We start from the raw sequence: 22810 nt of genomic DNA, 5'->3' as shown, positions 1-22810 counted from the left end.
AGACAGAGAGATACCGCATAATTATTAATGTTTTTTCTATATATATATATATATATATATATTGTATAGTCTGTAACAAAATGTTTTTCTCCGTTGTTTTTTCGTTATTATTTTTTCAATATTCACGGCATGCACACACATACACATACACACACACACACACACACACGCACATATGCGCCGATGATATGTGAAGTTTTCTTCTTTTTTTTCTTCTTCTTCTTCTTCTTCTTCTTCTTCTCGTTGAATTCTCTTACATGTCTATGATTGATATATGTACGAAGTAACGCAATTCCGGATTATCGCATCCCCTCTTCAATCCTCATGCGAATATCAAGAAATTGCTGATCTGTCGATGCTCCTCGGTTCGGCTGAAGAGCGGAAATCCGTACTGTTCAGGGCTGCTTCCAACTGTTGGCTTTTTAACAATAATATTCACGTCGTTAATTTAATATCTTACATTTATATGATATAAAACATGCATGCTTAAGGGGACAATTAATTGTTTACCCAATTCGTTGAAATGAATTTTTATACGACAAACAGAATGTGCCGAGCCTTAGGAAAACCGTTTTTGGCGTTTCTTGTTTATTTATTACTCGTTTATCATGCGTGATAATTAATTAGACAAATAGGTGCGACGCAACGTACCTATTATTGACTCATATTTACGCTACACGCTGCTTCTATATAAACAAGGCGTGTGTAACCGATCGACAAAAAAACATCGCCGCAGTTTTTTCTAATTAATTTGTCAAATTGATTGTGAATTTAAATAGAGAAAGAGAGAACTGGCGATAAAAGTGAGTGAAATATTCACTTATGAACGAGTAAAATGCCGGCTGTACTTACGTACCTTTGTAGTAAATATCTCTGTACATCGTCGGGCAGTTTTTGGCACCCTGTTGAAAAGAGAGAGAGAGAAAAGCAATAAAAAAGAAAAGAAGAATTGGAAATTTATAATTTCCTGAAGTGTAACTCGTCCCACACGATTCTGTACCAGGTACCTTGTTTACACCTATGTATAGTCATCATCTCGACCCAGTTGCGAACTCTGACTAATAAGCTGATTTAACCACTTAACTGCGCGACGAAGAGACAAGCGAGCTCGTGTATGTAGTCTGCGGGGGCGATAACTTTACCCTAGAAGCTACGCGAATTGACGACAAATTAGGTATCGGATTCTACGTGCCGAGGCTCACTCAGCCACTTGGAACTGCCTCTCGATGTTTTAACTCCTGTCTCGCGGCGTGTATTAATTATTAATTCATCAAATTAGCCGCCATCGAACTTATGACATCAGCCTAATATCACATCCTCGTGTCCCCTTAACCGTCAGCTCAACGTCACGGCTCGTAACTGCACCGTGGATTTCATACTCGATTACTCGTTATCAATTATCCTGAGATGTGGAAGATGCTGAAGTTCCGAATTTGAAAGGTGAAGAAAAAAAAGGCGGAATTTGATGGAAAGAAACAAAACTTTTACGAAGCAATGAAGAATTTGGTGCTTTTGAAAGTTTGAAAATTCTCAACTTCAATCGTTACTCGGTACATGGCGGCGTGGGAACGAGTCAAATCCAAGATCCAACTTGCCTGGACGTTAAAGTCGATGTTCGTTCGTACGGGACGGTGATGCAAGGGCTGAGGAGGCCGGAAGTTGTTTCCTAGTGGTGCCTTGGGGTGTTTCTGGTCCCCTTGCATCAATTTTCTGAGCGCGTGCAGCTGCGAAAAGTTTATCTTTAATAATTTAAAAGTTTAGTCAATAAACCCGACAGATTTCTCATAAGCGAGTATAATTACGAGAAAGAATTTCTCCAGTTTTCTAACCATCTTACGTCGAAGGACATTACGGGATATCGATTCTCACTTTCATCGACACCGCGAAGATCCTGCATAAACTAGGCTTTGGAAGCTACGTATCAACGCGTCCGTCGCACTGTCTAAGGGTGGAGTTAAAAAGCTTACCTGTTGCTTCGTGATGTATATTGGCTTGTTTAATATTATCCAAGTCGTAGTCTCGTGACAGGCGGGCATAGTGGTCGATCCATCGTAGGTCATGTAGTGTTCGGTGCCTGGAAGAAGCCCCCGTACAGCAAGCCGTTTAATTTCCGTCGCTTCGCCTGTAATTAATAGTCGCCGAATTACGTTCGTACCGATAATCAGCAATTAGTCAGCCATCGCAGCTGATCCTTCTTTCCTCTCTTCCGTGTTATCTATTCATATAATTCTCTCATCCGTAGAATAGATAAATCGACAAAAATTCCTGTTTGAACTGAATCGATACACCAACGTCAAACCTTAAAGTGCATTGTGCGATATATCTTACCTCCGTATTTGATTTTGTGGAGCTGCTCGGTGAATATTCTTAGCTCTGGATTCGAAAGGTCGCCAAGCTGGAAATAATTGACACACGATATGAGACGACTTAAACGTCCGTGGAGATGGAGAATAACGATGAGATGTTCACCCGAATTACGTTAATTTTCTACGTAATATAGAGAAGCAAGGCTTGTCGATCGAATACAGAATTTACGTGAACCGAATAGATACAGGCCGATTCACGGGATAATAATGACACACCTGGTGGCTTATCTACGTCACGGATAGTCCTCGTCTCGTGGATACAATGAACTATGACAATTATCGTATCATAATGGAGCTGCATGTCAGCGCGTGTTAAATTTCGCGAATTGTTGTAGCTGCAGTGTTCAATGCAGATTCATTATCAAGACCATTGTTCGAAAGTTGCACCTTCGAAACGTCTGCAGTTAAACACGTCTGAAAAGTTGCAGAGCCTTACCGCACACGCTAGACAATCGTGGCTCATTGATGTTTCCCTCAAAGTTTCTATCAAGGCTTCTAGACCGTCGCGAATTTCTACTGCTTAGATTTCTTGTTCTCGTTCTTACCTGGAGCAGCAAAGACACGGCGACGATCCCCTGAGCCCTGTGAAGTGCGTCGGAGAAGTTGTTGTAAAGCTGCGAGTTGAATCCGAAAATCTGTATCTGTAAGAGAAGTAAATAAATAGAGGGTGAATATGTCCTTTGAATTCCTTAAATTATGACAATTTCCCTCGCTTTCTCTCTCTCTTTTTTCGAGGGTTCACCCCGTACACTTTGTTGATTAAATATCGTGACCATAGGTTGTAAATTGTCCGCGGAATCTCGTACATTATCTCGATATCAGTTGCCATCGTTAATTATCAAAGTATCCTCTACGTGAATTATAATCCCCGCACGGTTCTCGCCTCCTTTAATTCGCGGTAGCAGAATCGGAAAAATGACTTTAACGACAAAACCGAGTTTTGTCAGGTTTCGAGCCTCACGAAGATATATCGCGTTCCCTTTGTCGCCAAAAACCTCAAACGTCATCTGACAATGTATGACGTACGGTGCGTATCGGACACCCTCGATCCACGATTGAATCTAGGCAGTCACAAAAATCGATGGAAAAAATCTTTAACGATCTCATATCTTTAATACAAGATACGAATCATTAAAGAAACCTGCAATGATTGCACAAGTTTTTTTATATAAACGATGAGTGATGTTCAATAATGTTGAATAATTCTGCGCCACTATTGGTTTATCAAATCGAATCAATCTGTAATTGCTTGGAATATTACACGAAGTCTTGACACCATGATATTGAACTGCGTACACTTACTGATACACCTGCTTAATCATCATCTTCAGCTAGATCAAGTGTAGAACTTTAGATCCTTGGCTGAAGTGAAATTTTCAATTCACGTCAACAAATATGACGTGACGATGATTTAACGTTTTATTATAATTTTTTTTTTTTTTTTTAGCATTTCCGTTTTTCTCGCAAGTGCATATTTCGCGAACTAGCCAGCGAATCTCAACGTCTCGATACCAACTCGCAGTTAGAGTCATTAAGACAGCGACATGAAACAAGCAGTCTCGAATACCTTCTACCTCAGGCTTGTGTGCGGGGGTTTACTGTACCCACAGCCCGTGGCAGTTTACGTGTCCCAAATACCTAATTCATTCACAAAATGGTGGTGGGTGGATCTTATCTGGATTTATCACGAACCGGCCCCCTTAGGCAGGCGCCGTTTCTGTGTACCGAGTAACTCACGCAGCCATATAGCCTCAGGTGTTCGCCTCGGCCCGAGCGAAAAGTTCGCCCTTTGCTGGGCTGCGGGACGTTGTCGGTAGGTACGGGTGGAAGGCGCAGCCAAGAGCCAAGAGCCAAGAGCCAAGAGCCAAGAGCCGAGAGCCGAGAGCCAAGAGCCACGTGTTTCAGGCTATCGCAATTTGCTAAGAACTTCCTGCAGGACGTTGCCTACTTTGTCAAGCATTATCTCAGCCGTGGCCGCGGCGCTGCCACCCTCCGCTCCCACCCCTCACGGCACAATAAATATTAATCAGTTAGTCGGGCAGGGAAACGCCATAGAGATATAGATATACCTGGGGGAGGGCTACCCCTAATTCGATACCAAGCCATTTCACTCCACGCGCCGGTTCGTGCGCCAGATACTCGACTCGACTCGACTCGACTCGACTCGACTCGACTTGACTTGACTTGACTCGATTCCTTATTAGCCACGGACGACCTGCCGACGCTGTTTTCACTGCCTGTTCTTCGCGGCATCGATAATTTCAACACTTTACAAAGTCGATTTTTCGCTTCATCTTAATAGACGGACAATCTTCAACCCTCTATGTATGCAGGGTTAATCCAATCACGGCCTATCAGCTACAAATTTCATTCAATCCGAAGAAAGCCTCCCCCTCCTTAGCGAGGCCTGCACGCGTTCATTATTCACTTTTACCGCGCGTAAAACTGATTTTTTAATCATTGCCGGAAGTTCTTGGATACTTTAACTGTGACTGTAAAAACTCTCCACTCATTTCCGGTATGAGAACAAAAAAGTAGCTTGAAAAAATCTGAGGAAAGGATTTTATTTGATTCAACTAAATCCGGTCAACACCATCTACCCACTAAAATTGAAGAACAAACTTTTGTTGGTCTGGCCAACTTCAGTTCAATCAACCAAACACTTTGTTCAACAGACAAATGAATATTTACTTCGTCGTCTGTGACCACGTTTTTAGTTGATTCAATGACTTTTTTCTCTCAGTGTACCTCGACTCGACCTTCCCAATGTCCCTGTGGTAACCATCGAGCCCAACATGCCGCAACTATCTCATCGAATCTATCAGGGTGTCTAGAATTATCGCACGAAATAGAAACTGGCCTGGAAACCGTGCACCTATTTCACCCTCCAACGTTCGTTTCCGCATTCGTTTCTAGGCGGGTCATTGGCGGTTTTTGGCAGGGTTGAATAGCGTAACAAACCCAACGATCAGAGTAACTATCAGCCTCGAACGATACGTTGTTTGCTAACCTCGGCTGGAAAGGCGTATCCATCGACGGTGTGTTCACTGCCGGTTCGATCGTGGAGTCCATAGTGCAGGTGAATCTCGTGGAATTGGTAGCGGTAACTGAGCGGACCACCGGAAATGTTTACCGGATGACGAGTGTCGTTATCGACCGCGAACACGACGCTGTGACCTGTGTTCGCCAGGACCCCGCCGATCCTGTGCTTGTCCAGATGCAGAGACCGCAGGTTCGGGTCGAACAGCAGCCGAGCAGGTTCCAGGTTGACTGGTGATTGTCTTCGGCCCTTGTTGCAGAGGGACCACTCGGGGTTTATCAGTCCCCAAAACGCCGGACCTGCGGAGTAAAAGTTTGACTCTGGCTCATTTCTTCCTTCACTTTTAGATTCGTGTGAATTCTCATTGTTTACTTTTTTTTTACTTTTTTGTTTTCATCATTTTTTTTAATTCTTTTTCTTTTCCTCTTTTTTTTGCATATACAGAGAAGAGAGAAGAGAAGACAAAGAGGAGCTACGCTTTTTTTTTTCTTTTTTTTTTTTTTTTTCAGCTACTAATTAATTAACTTGAGCGGAAGATATTTTCACCTGAAATCCCGTCGTAAGTCCACCACTCTTCCCAGCTGACGGTTTTCGATTCTGAAAATTAAAATCAGCCTCATCGAACCGATCTAAGTACGTACGTACGTACACATACATACATGATGCGATACGGCGTATAAGCGGTGGGGATTATAAACGTGTGTTATAAAAAAATCTCATCTCGTTTCGCCTCGCCCCCCCCTCCCCCCTCCTCCGCGCCTTCACCCTCCACCCTCACCCCCGCCACCGAGATGTTATTTTTTTTTCCTTTCTTCTCTTCGTGTGCCGAGGATAAAAAATTGAATCCTATTTCAATCTCTCCCGCCTTTGAATTATTTTCTCGTCAGTTTTTCCACGCGTCCTCTTACACACAGACATATTATATCCAGCTGTGGGGTTAATCGAAAATCTACTTTCGTTCCTTATACACCACGCGATATAGATGTATGTATGTACAACGTTATCAAGGCTTCAGGTAAAACAAATATTCGACTCGATCGATTTTTGCACGGTGAAAATTGTCTACCGTGTTTTGTGTGATTTTTTTTTTTTTTTTTTTTTTTTCTTCTTTACGCATGAATAAAAAAATGGTAAATATACGATTTCCGCATGTATAAATTATCCGGATTGCGAGGGCGATATACTGCCATTAGGTTTTTCTGTTTCGGAGAGGATTGCGGAAATACGTAAATCTTTTGTCGCGAAGGGTTGCGGATGTGGCCGACACGGAGGCGCGTCTGTAACGAGGAAATCGAAACGGGATGCTGGGAAAACGTCGGGTGATCCACTCGTCATTATATCCCTGCATAGCAGTGCGAGTTACATTTTACGAATGGAAAAAATTCACTCGGATATTCAACGGCCTAGGAAATTGTTTCAATCGGATTTTATCGTCACTGATATATCGTCGCAGTGACGAACGTGTAGGTATCACGGTATTATGCGGTTCGAATCTCTGCTAAATATGCAAATAACAAACACAGATATATATACTCCAGGTAAGCTCCTCTGTCGCCCTGTCGTATTAACTATAACAATAAACCATTACCGCGAGGGATGACAATTCCTCACAAAATCAAACAAACTTTCGTTTTATAGTATACGGATATAATTCCGTGTACTTACTTACACGCGGTTCAATTTGTTTATAAAAACGCTCGAGACTTCAGCTCGATTATTTTTACCGACGTTTGAATAGTATTTTTTTCTAAGGGGTTGTTCATTGCACGAGCAATGTTTAATTTTTTTCACTATTTCATTAGTTCTGTAATTACTATCGTAATAATGAGAAATATTCTTCTTTTTTTCAGGAATCATAACGACGTGGAATGGCCAGGTGCGCGTTCACGTCGATTTACCGGTAAGCGATATTCCGTAATCATATCCTACATTTACGTAATACGCAATACGTACGAAAGTACATGCTCGAATCGTTGTACTTTGCTCGTGTCAATATCGGTTGGAATTATATTTTGACGAACGCTTCGCGATCATATTAATTCCAGTATCTGTTCCGACGTAATTTATGCATGTCACGATGGAACTACGGTTGCCTGAGTTCATGCACGCATCAAAGTCATTATCTTCGTAGTAATTTTGCAACCTGAATTATCAATTCGTTTGAAAAATTAATCGCAAACTTCTACTCGTTATGTTATACGTTATAATTTTCTAATAATCGGCTATAATTCAATCAGTTTTCGCGTGCAAAGGTGAAAGGATAGAAGGAAGTGAGTATCTATATCGTACCTGATGTACCTATGTTTGTAACTTTCTATACACAGGTAAAGAGGATAAAACTTTTTAAACTATCGCACCGTATAAGGATAATTTTCGATTTCCCGGCAGTTGATTCGATTACTTGGTATATAAACCGAGTTTTAGTGGACGGAAGATTACCCCCGGGGCTTAAGCACGGGGTGTACATTGTTTAGCAGGACTTGTGCGGTGCAGTAAGGATGCGCCTTAATTGCGTGAATAGCCGTTCTACAACGTTGGTAGAACTGGTCCACTAAATTTTTGGGTTTAATTTGATTTAAACATTTTTTAACGTATTACTAATAACATAAGTGAAAAAAAAAACGTACGAAGAACGAATTAAATGTTGACACGAGAAGTTAATTAACTAACGAAAGTGTTACGAATAACACAAACATGAAGTGGACCTCTTGGGACATTAAACTGGGTTGAATTTTTCCAAAAGTGATAGTTAAATGTTTCGCTTACCTCTGATCAAAGTGAGGACAAAAACGCCCCAGGTAAGTAAGAATATCGAACTGATTCGTGCCATTTTCTTCTTTGTTTATATATATAAAAAAAAAAAAAAACTCTTCTTACGTCAATTAATCATCTTTATCGTTACTCGTCCAGGTTTCCTGAAACAGAGACAAAAAAAAGGAGGTAAATAATACGCGTGTCACACAGAATATTGACAGGAATTTTCCTTGTGAAAAATTTATCAGGTTGCTGGTTAAATGTAAACCTTTTTGTAACTGGAATTCCGTGTACGGTGAAAATGTGAAAGTACACAACGGAAACGAGGAAATATAAAGGCAAGATAAAAAGACCTTCTCCATTCGTCCGAGCATTACAGCATTAGAGTCTTCCAATTTCACGGCTTACTGCATCCGCTATTAATTGACGTACCTAGAGGATCACATTCGCATCTCTTACACTATATATTCATTCCAGAGACAATTGAACCAGCTTACTGCAGTATTGCATCTCGTACAGAATAGCTGAAGATTCCAAGAGTCGATTTACCCTCGGCTCGGTGTCGCGATGTAATGTCTTTCCTAGGAAATCCTAGACACCTGGACACGACGTCAATGGAACCTTGTACCCCGTGCAAAACTCCTCAGTGTCGTTTGGCCAGGGAATCACGTTATCGTCGAGTGTCCACCGCTGCAGCTGCAGCTTCCTCAGTCATCAGCGATAGCTCAACTCGAACATTATTAAGGTATTAGGTAGACGTGTGTAGAGGGGATGAACGAGGTGTCCGTAGACCGCCTCACTGGGTAGATACTATATAGCGATCTAGTTATCTTTTTCAGATTTCCCAAAGGCACTTTAAGATCACCCAGGGTGACTGCAGGGTTCGCTTCTCCAGAAGTGACCGGCGTATTTATGACTCCCCTAATTCCGATCCTTATAAACCAACTTTTCCTCTGGTCGTCGTCGTTTATTTTATGTAGGTAGTATCGCAAAGTCGTCAGCCCCCTTGGTCCTGTACGTGTGTTAATTTCGAAATCACGTTTCCCTCTCTCTTTCTCTTTCTCCCTCTCTCGACGATGCACCTTGGCTTCCTCATTTCGGCGCAATTATCGAGGAGTGACACCGCACCTGCGTAGCTGTAGGTAGCTTGCGGTTCGTAGGTCGGGTCCCGTTCGAGATGTGTTAGTTATACCTACGAAGTCTACCCTCTACTAACCCCAACTCTCCAAATAAATATGTATATATATACATGTAGATACCTACCCCTGAGCAGCAGCCGGGCGGAGGATTACCTCGGTAAGAGCATATCACGTTCCCGCGGCCCTCATATCTCGGCATACCATCATCGTCTTATTTATACTCATACACCTTGGAGTCGTCGCGACCCGACCATTGCCCGGGTATTTATTTCCGCGTACATGCGGAAGGCACGTCGTATTTTCCTATCCGAATGCGAGTCTAGCTAGAAGACGTTGCGAGTAATCGTAATACCGACGGAGTAGGTGCAGGGTACGTACCTCACGTTGGAGCTTCGAGCGCTTCGTCGCAAGCTCGTTTTACTCCCGGGGGGTCGAAGGAGCGAGATGTATAAGGGTATAAGGGTATAAGGGTATAAGGGTGTTCGGTCGGTTGCTGAGAGGTGGGGAGCGAGGGGATGACTATCTGGAACCTCCGTAGCTCCCCCTCTCTTCAGGTATTTCAGTGTCATTTATTTCTTGTTTGTCCATGCAGACGGGAGCCGAGCTGGCATGGCTCGATGCACGCTCCGCGGATGGCTTCGTAGTAATAACAAATCTACGCGGTATTGTTCTTATATTATTCCCGTTCCATGCCACTTCTCCCGCACCATCCCGTATTATTGCAGGGATCCTGGGATCTGTTATTACGCGATATTATATGCATATATTGCGGCCTCGCCACGTGGTGGTGGAGGCGTTCGGGGGCACCGGCGGACAATCTGATGCATAAAAGATTCGGGCAACGTTATTTTAAGCAGAGGAGTTCGACTATCTTTTATGCATTAGGGCGCAAGCCGTTCTTATAGTTTCGATGACGTACTACGAAGACATGCTCGGGAACAAGCGCTGGGTGTTACCTGGCAAGGATCGCCTCACTCACTCTTTCCCCTTTCCTTTCCTTCCCTCTCCTCTTTAAACGATGAATATATCGACGTTGCGTGCTCGCTCGCTTATTTCAATCCAGCGAAAACCGCCCGAGGTCGAAATACCGAGGGGTAAACATCCCTCCTTTCCGCATCCTTCGCTAACGGATCACGGAAATTCAAGCCTTTACTCGGACAGGCATTTCTCCGACCGTAAACGCGCGAACTTGAAGGCTTTCCAAATTTCGGAATATCACTCAAACCTTTCTTGGGATGAGAAATTACGGGTGGACACCCGCGTTAATGATCGCCGTTAAACTACCGGACGATCCCGGGGACAATAATGGATACAATGGTCCGATAAACTCGTGCAGTGGTTATTCTCGAGAACTAACCACGATGACGTAGGGTGGAAAGCGCCTCGGTGGTAGGTAGGTACTAGGGGAGGGTTTTAGCGTGGTCGCGACTGAAAACACCGCCATGTTCACCACTCAGCGACCTCTGTATGTGTTTAGGGATTTAGGACGGAGGAAGTGGTTGCCTTAGCTCCATTATAAACCGCGGAGGGGTGAATTTCGGGTGACTTAGCAGCCGTGCAGTTAATTCTGACCGTCGTCGTCGCGTAGGAGTTGCGACTCGGAGTTGGGCGAAGGATATCGCGTTGCCTCAGCGCCTCTTCTGACAGGCTGGAAAAGCGATCCGGGGTCGCGGGTCGCCGTGGTGGATCACGACGATCCTTGGCCCGGGCTCACATCGGCGCCTTATCCTCGAACAGGAGATGCTATACTCTATACTTCCATCCTCTTCGTACCGGACTCGGTGGACCGAGACGCGGCTGGGCACGAAGACGAACTGCCCAAACCTGGGCGCAATAAAGATCGTCCGTCTCTAATGGAGATTTGTGATACGCGGACTGTTTTCTACCCCGCCAAAATGGAAAGGAAGCGACACGCTCCGCGGACGCGGATGTCGCAAATCTTCTTTAAGCCAACCCGAACACCGGATACACCATCGTTATTTACCCCCCACTCCCTCGCATGCCGCGGCTCCCGATTCCGCCTCCTTTTCCTCACGCGCGCCGCGTGCTTTCTTCCCTCCTATGAAATACCTTTCTGCTTCTAAATGTTGAAACATTGAAACGTTGCTGCGGCGGGGAAATTCCTAGCCTAACAGAGGCTGCCGGTAAGGTAGAAACATCGCCTAAGTATCGAAAGTTTTTCGATTCAGGACGTTAGTCTAGTAGTATATCTAGTGAGGTGAGTAAGCCTATACACAGCTGGTTCTGAACACAGATTATTACGCTGTCATTTTTATCGACACCTACGTTGGAACATTCCAGAAAAAGGTTCGAGTCTTGGCTAAGTGTCGGTAAAAATGTCGGTAAGGGAATCTGTGTTTAGAATCAGGTGTGCACATCTGCTCAGGTGAAACACGTTGCTGCTTCAATTGTTACATTTGATTGCTCGACCGTTAGGCGGGGCAAGAATTTGTCGGTGCGTGTGAGCGCGGCCGGATTGATGCGGAAAAGATTGAATGAAATTTCGACAAGCCTGCTGTCGCAGGATGGTGCTTGGGAAACTTTTACCCTAATTATCACCTCCCCCATCTTTCCCGGGAACGACCGTCCGTCGGATTATGTCCTCGGTACAGGTAGGGACATACGCATGTGTGTAAGTCCCACGTGTGTATGTGTGTATGTGTGTGTGGGTCTGCCCTGCACGAGTCGTCGTCCAATCTCGACCGAGCCTCGACGCGCGTTGGTGGGAACTCTCTGAGCCCGAAATGGCGATAAGAACAACAATAATACCAACACGAAGGGATAACACCCCCTCTTCAATTAAAGTTAAGACGATCCCGAGGCATTCGTGACCTAGGCTTATTATTTCGGTGCAGCTGGTGATGTGCCGACGGTTTCTCTCGTGCGTCCTCTGGCCTGCCTGCACCATCACGCGAGCGAATTACAAGGACTTTCGACAAATCTCCTTATTTATGGACGATCTTAACAAGTGGGATCAACGCGTCCGTAGATCTTTTCTTTCACTCCGTAACTCGCCTTTTTCTACCCTTGGCAAAATTGTCCCGGATTTGTCATTACGACAAAAAAGAAAAAAAAAAAGAAAGAAAGAAAAAAAAAAAAAACGCTGCGCATAAGAATTGGCTCCCGTAACGCGCAACGAATTATACAACAACACGCGTAAGGGTGTCGATAATTCCTACCGTCATCCCTTCGCGCGAATCTCTTTTTCTTGAAATATATCACACAACGTCCACAATTTGGCAACCCTTGGTAAGAATTTTTACGACAGCTGCAGGGGCGGAATCAGGGTGAAGTGTAGGTAAACAGACATGCCTATAAAGGTTGACGCGGTAACGGGTCGTAGCCTTCTAATTTATCCTCTCTTTTTCCGTATACCTTTAGGGCATGCCATGCCATGGCATGGCATGGCATGATAAACTAGATGGCGCGACAATTCTGAGGGCCACTCGAAGGAACGATCGAAGCTTATTGACGTCGAAGCGCGCAGCCCGTTCCTCGGCATCAGCCGAGCTGTTCTCCAGGATGATCGCTTTATCCTAAAATTTCTACGCTCCCTGCAGCTTACCAACGAAGTTCGGGGTAGGTACACACACCCGGAACCCCGGGGTACGCGGATGTTCCTAGTTAAATTCCCACTTAAAATTTCCCCCGTTATCTGGCGGTGCCTTATCGGCGATTGGAGGGCTGATCCCGCCGCTCACGCAGCCCGGAGCCGAGCTTTGGATAACCTCGGAGAAACGGGCATAAAGATATCTTCACTTCCTTCCTTCCTTCTTTCTTTCCCCTTGTTGTTTTGCTTGACATTTGAAATCGGTATACGGTGACAGCCTGCGTAACCGATCAATTTCGACTAAATATTTCAACCCTCTCTACCTCCCTTCTCCTGCCAGTTTGAACTTTGACCTGGTCAAGTCCTCTTCCTCCTCCTCCCCCCCTTCCACCGTTCGACGTGAATTCGTTTTTACATGATACGTGATGGACAGTTTTCACGCTGCGAACGCGTCGCTGATCGGATGGAAAACATGAATAGACAACGATCTGCTGGAGTAATCCTCCCTCGATGTGTATTGGAAAAGTAAACTTGAGACGATACTTCCACGTCTACTTTTGTAGAAATGAAACGTGGAAACCTTGCATTAACGAAAATTTTAGTGATCTATAATAGCGCAAAAGCTTAGGATCGTTTCTATTATAACGTTCTCAATATGGCTGTACAAGCAACGAGTATCGCGAGCCTAATTACGTGCCTCGGAGTATCCTGTACCTATATTAGGTCCAACGGTGAACCGGGCGGTAAAGTTGGCCACGTTATCATTACTATTATCATTATCATAACCGTTATTGTTATTATTATTATTATTATTATTATTATTACTATCATCGTCGCATGCTTTCCGGACGGTATCCCCTCCACCGGACTCGCAAGACTTTCGTGGCAGACGAAACTTGACGATTGCAGCGGGGGTGGATAGCGGATGAAGACTAAAATGTATACCCATAGACTGCAATCCAAACATCCCCCTCCCCCATGCGTGTCGTATAGATTCTTGCGCACGCGATCGAATGGACGAGGTTGAGGCAGGAAGAATACAAAAAAAAGAAAAGAAGAAAAAATAAAAACTGCGATAACTCGAAGGGAAATAAGTTTGTCAAGAGTGCCTCGAAGGATGTTTGCGGATACGCTTGTAACGCGGATGGAATTTGGCTTGTTAAAAATTTCTTAACAACTTTATTTTCGGATCGAGTTAACTTGCCGGGATTCAAGAACATACGTAAGTAACTACTTGTGCCGATTTTTGCTGTACATACATATCTACTTCGGATTTACATCGACGGGCGGCCGCACTCAAGTCCAATAAAAAGTTGGAAGGGCGTGTCGGCAAATTTTTACTTCGAGGAAGATTTTTCGGTTCGCTCGAAGAGCTGCTTACTTGATCGGGGCTTATACATTAGCCCCGAACGCCTATCAAAAGCGAATCATCTCGGTTGAAGAGATTCGAGAGTTTTCTTTTCTTCTTATTCTATACTTTTTCATCTTTTTCTTTTTCTTATTCTTCTTCTCTTACACCTGCTGGTGGCAAATCACCACTATAGGTATATAATACCGCACGAATTCAGGCTCGAAAAATATTAAAGGAAAAAAAGTGGACCGAGGCAACGGCGATAAAGGCGAAGCAGAAGGCGAAAGAGCTAAAACTCCTGCCCAAGTATAGCTTCGGCGTGTTTTCTAGCCTCCCTCTGTTTTTTCTCTCCCACTTTCACTTTTTATTTTCAATTCGTTTCTTCGCCCGTTTGACATGCCATCACTCACCCTCTGCTCGCGTATTTTTCGCCTCCGAAACGAAACGGCATCCAGGCTATTAGACATTTTCGCGAGGCGTACTGACTTCACTTCGATTTTGAGCTCCGAAAATTCGACAAAACAAAAAGAAAAAAGAACAACGTTCAGACCTGGCTTTTTTAAACTCTCAAACGATATTCGATCCACTTGATAAATTGAACGATTCTAAAACGTCGATACTTTCGTAATGGGCTTGTTGCCACCTAACGTGTGCAGGGCGAGAGAATTTCGGACGGATGATGAATAATTTATGGAACAAAGTATCTAGCCTCAAGTTTTCCTGCGAAAATTTCCAAACTTTTTCGATATAATTTTAGCTTCTAAATATGTCACGAACTCCTCCGCATCTGAAGGGTTTACACGATTTATGGCCGTATATATCCGGTACTTTCAATCTCATATCCGCGAGTATCTTTTCGCGTTTTCAATTCTTCCAGAATTTTTCAAATATTTCACGAATGCCAGCATTTCTCCTCAAGTCTATAAATTACATGCCGATAAAAACGATTCAATCTGCGCAATTGAAGCCGTCTTCGAAAATTAAAACGACATGGAAATGCTCTTATAGTAATAATTTTTGAAAATTCTCGAAGCTCACTTCGCCGCAGAGCAAACGTCCCGTTATTATACATATCTCTATCCCATGATTAAGTTCACCGGGTAAACTCGTGAAACTATATATCCACGTATATATATATATATATAACTCGGAGTCAAGTTAGGAAACGGAGAAAATCTCTTTCGAAATTTCCACGAACGTTATACGTACGGCTGCTCGGTATTACGGTCGTCTTCAATAAGGCATACACACCTACTTCTGCACCTTGTATTTACACACACACACACACACACACACACACGCACACATCACATATAAGCTGGCGAGCAAAGTCGATTCCTTAATCAACCCGCCTTAGTAAACACTCGGCGTCCCTCGCTGCTCCCTCCGTTCCGTTCCGTTTCGTTCCGTTCCTTGCCTTTCCTTTCCGTTCCGTTCCTTTCCCTTCCGTTCTTGCATCCTTTCCGTTCCTCCCTTTCGCTTCCTTTCGTATTTCTTAATTTCCGCGTTGTAGGTATGTATGGTATGTATGGTATGTGCAGTCGCAGATCTACAGCCGGCGATGCGGAGCTGCGTTTATTCGTGTCGCGAAGGGACAAAAAACGCACCCGCGTGATCCGCGAGGCGAATTATCATACTGTTTGAATATTTAACAAGCCGACGTTTCTCCGTCGCGTCGACGGTTGACACCGCGATGCGTCTTGTTGCGAGGCGGAATTCCCCGCCACCTTCTATATATCGTTTTACATTTTGATTTATCGAACGCTCTCGCATGCTTATTAGAGCCCTCATCACTGCACCCCCCCCCCCCCCCCCCCCCCTTTCACGTGCACCCCCGATACCTGCTGCACGTTGGTTGCTTCGCCTCGATGCGAGGATCCCAGCCTTCGTTCAAACGGATTTGAAAAGTTTCGAAATTCCGAATTTCAAACGTTCTGAAAGCGCGATATTCTCAGTTTTTTAGCGGCGAAACTTGAGGTAAAAAAATGAAACTTTGACGCTAAAAGTTCCGAAAGTGCAATAATGAGAAAATTTAAAAATTTTTAAAACTACAACATCGAAGTTTCGAATTATCGAAGATTTTTAGTTTTGTGAATTTCTTGCTTGGTGATATTTCAACACTTTGGATTGAATTTTCGACGTTTCGATGTTCGGAATCACAGTAATTTTGATTTTCGCTTTTTCTAATTTTTTACACCCACTCGTTGAGTAACCTACGTTACGTGAGTATATTTTACTTTCCGAAATTTTCTATCCGGAAAACTTTACGTATCGGATCTTCGCTCTACGTAACTTGAATTTTCGGAATGTTGCATTTCGGAACATTAGGCCATCGGCTTTCCGACCGTTCAAAACTTTCCTGTTTCGTCCAAGTTTGTATTCTTTACTTCAAGTTTCACCTCCCCCTAAATAATTCGGAATTAGGCGCTTTCGGAACTTTTCAAATTCGGAACTTCAGCCATGCCCGCCGCTTCGTACGCTCCCATTTTTAGATTTTCAAAAAATTCATCAATTTTCAATTCAATTTTCTTATCCTCTCACTTCTTCAACTCTGACTCTCCGAAACGTGCCTTCTGCAACTGGGTTACACACCTTTCGTAGTAAAATCCGACTATCCGCGCATCCGGAAAGTTTCGATGAGTGTATATAGGTTTTATAAGCCTACGTCGCGTAATCTCTGCTTGGTATCTCAACTAGGCACGGGCACCTATACAGTATATATATATATATATATATATATATATATATATATATATATATATATACACACACACACACCCCCCACCCTCCTAGCTATCTATATACACATATATACATACAGGAATCGCTGTATCGTACATATCCCTCGGAGTTGGATGGATACATGCCCATCCGACTAACCCTACTCACCGGAAATGACAGTGAATTGACTTTGCCGCGGTCTTTTAGCGCATTCTCTATACGCGTCGTCTACGTATATACCGTATATAATACTCTATATACGTATATATATATATATGTATACATATTTATATATATAGATCAGCGACGTCTCGCGGATGCTGCGGGATTGAAACAGAGTTCGGAAATCTGCAGGGATTCTTTATATTTCTCTTAGTTTTTTTTTCCCCGATTTTGTGCAACGACGACGAGTATGATGTACCTACAACGACCACGTACATATATGTGGGTGGTTATATATATACATATATACACGCACACACACACACACACACACGCACACATGCATATAGCTTATGTACACCTACAGCTAAGGAGGGACGCGATCAAAGTGATCAAAGGTTCTCGGGTAAATGCGTGTCGCGAGCTGAATAAATATTCGGGAATTTCAGTGAATTGGTTTTACTTATTTTTTCTTTCTTACGCTTTTTCGCATTTATTTATTTATTTATTTATTCATTTATTTGTTTATTTACTTACTCCTGCATCTCTCCGTCACCAGTTTCTTTCAAAGAGAGCAGTACCTAGGCGAGTGACGTCACTTCTAACTCTCAAAATATATCGGCGGACGTTATTATATCAGGACAGACTCTCGTAAATTGTGACTATAAACGTAATTGGATTATGGTGTTTCGTAAAATACGTATATAAGGATACTTCCACCCATTCATCTTTTACGGAAAATTGTTTAAGCCGATTTGTTACGCAAGCCTTGAGAAGTCGCACCGCGAGAGCAAGTCGAGATATTTCTTCAATCTCCAATCGCCAGAAATGTACCAATTATAGCCACTCGTGAGACGGATGGAACGGCATGAATACACTTTTCACTTTTCCATGAATTGATTGAGTGATTTTCGAGAAAGTTCAATTAGAGAGTTAAAATGAAAAAATTGAAACGTCGTCAAAGACAAGTTTCCCCGCAACTAGTAAGAATTCTCCATCACCGTAGCAATTAGGTATACAAGCAGACGGCGATTTCGAGCGTCTAGCTTATATTTGTAAACCTAGAAGTTGAAATTTTCATGCGGCAGTATTATGCAAAGGGTGGCACGGTACTCGACGCCACTTAAGCTCTGGCTGGTCCGTTTTCAGTAAGAAGTAGGTATTTTAGTGCCACCGGCGACGTTTATACTCGGGCATGCGGGTGCCTTGGGAAAAAATAAAGAACGAGTAGAAGAAGAAGAAGAAGAAGAAGAAGGAAAAAAGAAAAAAGGAAAATACGAAAACGGCTTCTAAACTCTTGCTGCTTGCTGCACTTTCCTATATACCTACACTTGTTAGTTTTTTCTCCTTTAATTCGTGGGGCTTGAATTATGAGGCTAAATGAATTCCTCAAGGTACAGAATAAATAAAAAAAAAAAACAGCTTCCGAATTAAACAACGACCAAAAGTTGTATCCGCATGAACGACAATCGATAGAGGGTCAAGTTTCCACCGAGAACCGCGGGCTCGATTACAGTACAGACCTAGTAAGAATGCCGGGTGTAAAGCCGTGCGAACGCCCATACAGCCTGGGTTTTAATCGTAACTGACACCCTCGGCGAAACTGGGTTTCAAATTGCGACGTTGAAAGGTGGACAGAAGTTATTACCCTTCGTCCTAGCCTGCTAAGTGCGGGTATGCATACCGACCGGGGTGTTTCCGCGACTCGTGCCTACGTCCGAAGGTGTAACTCGAGGTATATCAAACCTCCGTGTTCGCGTCGACGATATCGTCTTGGAGAAACGAGGCTTGCACCCTTAGAGTCCAGTGGAAGTAGGTCTGAATGAAAAATATTCGAGATGCGGCTGCATTTTTGTGTGTCATTTTTGAGCTGCGTAGCCGAAGTTTCGAGAAAATATGATAAACTGAGGTTTTCTGCGTTAGAAAGATAGATTGAAAACGACTTGATCATCGTGTAGGGCGTAATATTCTGCGTTGAATTATGTTCTTCTTTGTCGGAAACTAAATCGGATTAACAAATTAAGAAATAGAAATTCTACTTATCGATTGCGTCTAGGGAATTTTGGTGATATCGTTTCTTTTGTCTTGATTTGTTAATCCAACCTCGTTTCCGACGTGTGAGAATCTAATTCGATGTGGAATTTTCCGCTCTACAAGGTGGTCGAGTGATTTATCATAAATCGATAGCAATTTTTGACTAAAACGCAAAAAACGGCAAATTTTTCCTGTTGTCTCAAATCGCCGGTTGTGCAGGTCAATAATAATTTCAGATTTCAGTTCCTGTGAGGGTCGAAAATCCCTGTTGATACAAAAATTTAACCCCATCCTGAAAATTTTTAATTTAGACCTATTTCGACTGGACTATTATTATACCACACGGCATTGACGTCTGCAGTGGGCACAAAAAGTCCTGGGAATTTCTTATACTTCTTCTCTTCTCGCAAGATCAATATTTTATGGGGCGAAGGGATAGAAGAAGAAGAAGAAGAAGAGAGAGCTGTGCAGGGTACACGATGGCGTGGTGTTACGGTACTGCAGGGAAAAGTTTCGGGAATTTTCGTCACTGCTACTGCAGGAATAAAAGTACAGGAGGTTGCGAGGATCGGATTAGTCGAACTCGACACATGTAGAAACTATAGTGTTCCACAGTGTGTAGTTAAAACGGCGTCGAGACGGTACAACGGAGGGAAGTGTACTTGACGAAATGATTTTTCTTTCATCGGTGGCAAAGAATATCGCGAAAAGAAAAATTTAATGTAGATTCTACATCTTTTGTGATGAATATTATACAGACAGAACTTATTTGAAGTTAAATCTACAGAAATTGTAACAAGATTTAAAAAAATGATAATAAGAGTAACAACATGCTTAGGTAGATTCACGACAATTCACGTAGATTCGTGATTCGAATAGAAAAAATGAATAGAAAAAAAAGAAACAAATAAATAAATGAATAAAAAACTCGATACGTGAGCCAGGATTTTCGCTAAATTTTATTTTTCTTCCACCCTCGCTGACCACGCGTGCAATCCACGCGAGTATCGCTAGTTTATCGATGTAATTTAATTTGATCTATCCCGCACTGCCGAACGATGCTAACGAAGCGATTGTTTTCTTTATAACATGTTCATTGCACACGTACAATTGTCTAAACACAGTATTTAAATCTAATTAAAATTTGGTCTGTCTTTAATTGTTCTCACAAACAGAAGGTGAATCATGTCGAAAAATTCATGAAGTTTCTCGATTGGATTTGTTACGATTTTTAAATAATATTTTCCAATCTTTTGCTTACGATTAAGCCGCATTTTTTTCGCCTTTTGAGCGAGGCTGGACGTCTAGATATTTAGGAGTGACGTAAATCTAGTTTTCTTTTTTTTTTTTTTTTGTAAGAAATTTTTCAGAGCTCTCGGGTTTGAAGGTGATCTCATCCCCCCGTTCGCGTCACAAAAACATGAGACGGAAATTTCAAGATTGTAAGACAAGTAGCTTCTACAGTTCGTATATATGTATGTGAGTATGCAAGTATATCCGCGTGAAAGAAGCAGCAGCTTGGAGATTGAAACGAAGGCAAAAACCCGGCGATTTAATAATGAAAATTTTTCTCCTTACTTGGCTCGATCTCGTTTCATGTACCGTGAATTAGCTGAGATCCTTTCCGCAATTCAATTAACCGCGAAAGAGAAAAACAAACGACGCAGAATAAGTCGATAGAAGGAATGGAGGAGGAAGATGCTTTGCTTTTTCGGTACTCGGAAATTTGAATTGAGGAAAAAAATTTATTTTTTCGTACGACGACTCGTTTGTATGCGGAGAGAGAGAAAAAAAGACGAAAGAGAAATTCCTTCGGACAAAATAATTTGGCACCGATCCTTTTCGCATATAACAGAAGTAAAGAAAACAGACCAAAGCGAGTGTAAGCAGGGTGTAAAATGTGATCAAAGTACCGACGTGCGGATAGAGGGTGGATCAGGGGGTGCAGATCCGGGAATACATCATCGGGATAAAAATTGCCTTGTTGACCTCCGTCGAGAGTGGATGCGAAAAGGTGTAATATTTTAGCGTTAATAACAGCGAGGCGGTTCGACGTTGTAGTTACAGGTCGATGGCGGTCGAAGGGGTCGAAGGGGTTGAAGGGGTCGCGGGGGCGATAGAACGAGCCGAGTCTACGTGTGAATTCGGGGCCGATAAGAATCAAGCTGTTGAAGCGGCCCGCGGAATCATGAATACAAATCAAAATCGACTGGCCTCGTCGAGCAAAGGGGGGCGCATTGTGCGAAAGCCTAGCCGGGGAATAAAGGAACAAAGACGAGGACGATGGTCGGCCAGGTGCTCCTGCCCTCCGGTCGATCCTGCCAGGTATTTGCTGCTCGTCAAAACTGAGAGACCGGGCCGAGTCCCTGGCTCCCTCGCCTCGCTATCGCGCGATCTATCGGACACCCTTTTCGCATGGTCCTTATTGGGGGTGGTCCTCGTCCTTCGGGCGTTCGTTGCTTCTAAAGCCTTATTCGGCACCCGTTTCCACTTATAAGGCAAACCTATGGGAAGGTAAATATGTGCAAAGCTATCAAAGGCAAGGAAATTATCCAAGTTCCTGAAGAGAGGGGGAGGGAGATGAAGGATTGAAGAACAAATGCCGCGAGGGGTATAAAAACTATACTCCCAGGCGAGGAAGGCTTGAGCCGGAGCTTGAGCCGGGTAACCATGGCCTACGGGGGTTGCTCGGCCATCGAGCAGACCCAGCAGCATAAACGGTGGCTGGGAGACTCGCTTCGCACGCCAGGTGTAGCTGCGGTAATAATTTTCTCGCTGGCGCTTTGCCTCGCGGTGTGTGGATAAAATAAAGTTATAAAATACGTCTTATTTTAATGCCCCCTTTTGTTTATGGGCTCCGCGAGGCGGTGGCGACACCCTGCGCACACCCCTAACAATGTGTGTCGACACGCGTCTTGTTCACCCTGTTCTTGTAGGACCTACTACTTAACGTCGTGACGTGTACGAGTCGGAGGAACAAGGGTGGAGGGAATCAGGAAAACAAAGATGATCGCCATGCATGCACTTCGTTGTGTTTGCCAATTAGACCCGGATCGGCGAATAAACGAAAAGAGGGTGAAAAAAGAGGCGAACTGAGAGTCAAGGTTTATTCTCCCTGTTATACCCTTTGATCCCTCGATCCGTTGCATCAATAAAGTTTGAGATCAGATTTAATACCTTTCCCATCTGCGATTCGGGCGAATTTGTTTTTCCGAAACGTATTTTTCGAACCTAACTGCGTATTTTTGGTTTTTTGTGCTTCTGATCAATCCTTGAGATTTACTGAATACTCAACGCGACCTTTGTCAAGTATTTATAACATTATAATGTATAATTTCAAAATTCAAAATAGCGGATTCAATATGGCGGACTGAAAGTATAAAAATTCATCCAACTCGCTTGAAATTTGATACTCGCAGGTTTTCGGGGTCTCTGGAAACGAATTCGGCGTCAAAGTTTCAAAATTCAAAATAGATCCAATCCAATATGGTGGATTGAAAATACAAAAATCGATCCGATTCGTTTGAAATTTATTATCCGGTGGTTTTCAGGAAAACTTCAAAATTCGAAATTCTCGTTCCAATATGCCGGACTAAAAGTACAAAAAACCATCCTATTATCTCATACTAGATCCTCCATTTTGAATTTTGAAAATTTCTCATATCTGACCTCAAGAACTCCTGCATCCCTAGT

At 43.3% G+C, this 22810-nt stretch overlaps 1 protein-coding gene across 2 annotated transcripts in view; it reads right to left on the bottom strand.

Annotated features, from left to right (window-relative positions):
- Positions 1-228: 228 nt before the first annotated feature.
- LOC124412307 (carbonic anhydrase-related protein 10) overlaps positions 229-22810 on the bottom strand; it is a 38811-nt gene continuing 16229 nt past the window's right edge. Inside the window, exons 2-10 of one of the 2 annotated variants that reach the window (XM_046892067.1) lie at positions 8173-8321; positions 5953-6003; positions 5377-5705; positions 2912-3007; positions 2329-2395; positions 1968-2122; positions 1596-1724; positions 857-902; positions 229-418 (exon numbers count right to left, since the gene is read on the bottom strand). In XM_046892067.1, coding sequence (XP_046748023.1) covers positions 396-418; positions 857-902; positions 1596-1724; positions 1968-2122; positions 2329-2395; positions 2912-3007; positions 5377-5705; positions 5953-6003; positions 8173-8236 — 960 coding nt within the window. In that variant the 5' untranslated portion in view covers positions 8237-8321 and the 3' untranslated portion in view covers positions 229-395. The remainder of the gene's footprint in view (positions 419-856; positions 903-1595; positions 1725-1967; positions 2123-2328; positions 2396-2911; positions 3008-5376; positions 5706-5952; positions 6004-8172; positions 8322-22810) is intronic. The other variant, XM_046892066.1, reaches the window with a different exon arrangement.

This window comes from Diprion similis, chromosome 11, assembly GCF_021155765.1.
Source record: "Diprion similis isolate iyDipSimi1 chromosome 11, iyDipSimi1.1, whole genome shotgun sequence".
Taxonomy (NCBI): domain Eukaryota; kingdom Metazoa; phylum Arthropoda; class Insecta; order Hymenoptera; family Diprionidae; genus Diprion; species Diprion similis.
Note: the sequence above shows the minus strand (reverse complement) of the source record. Positions and strands in the feature narration are given on the sequence as shown.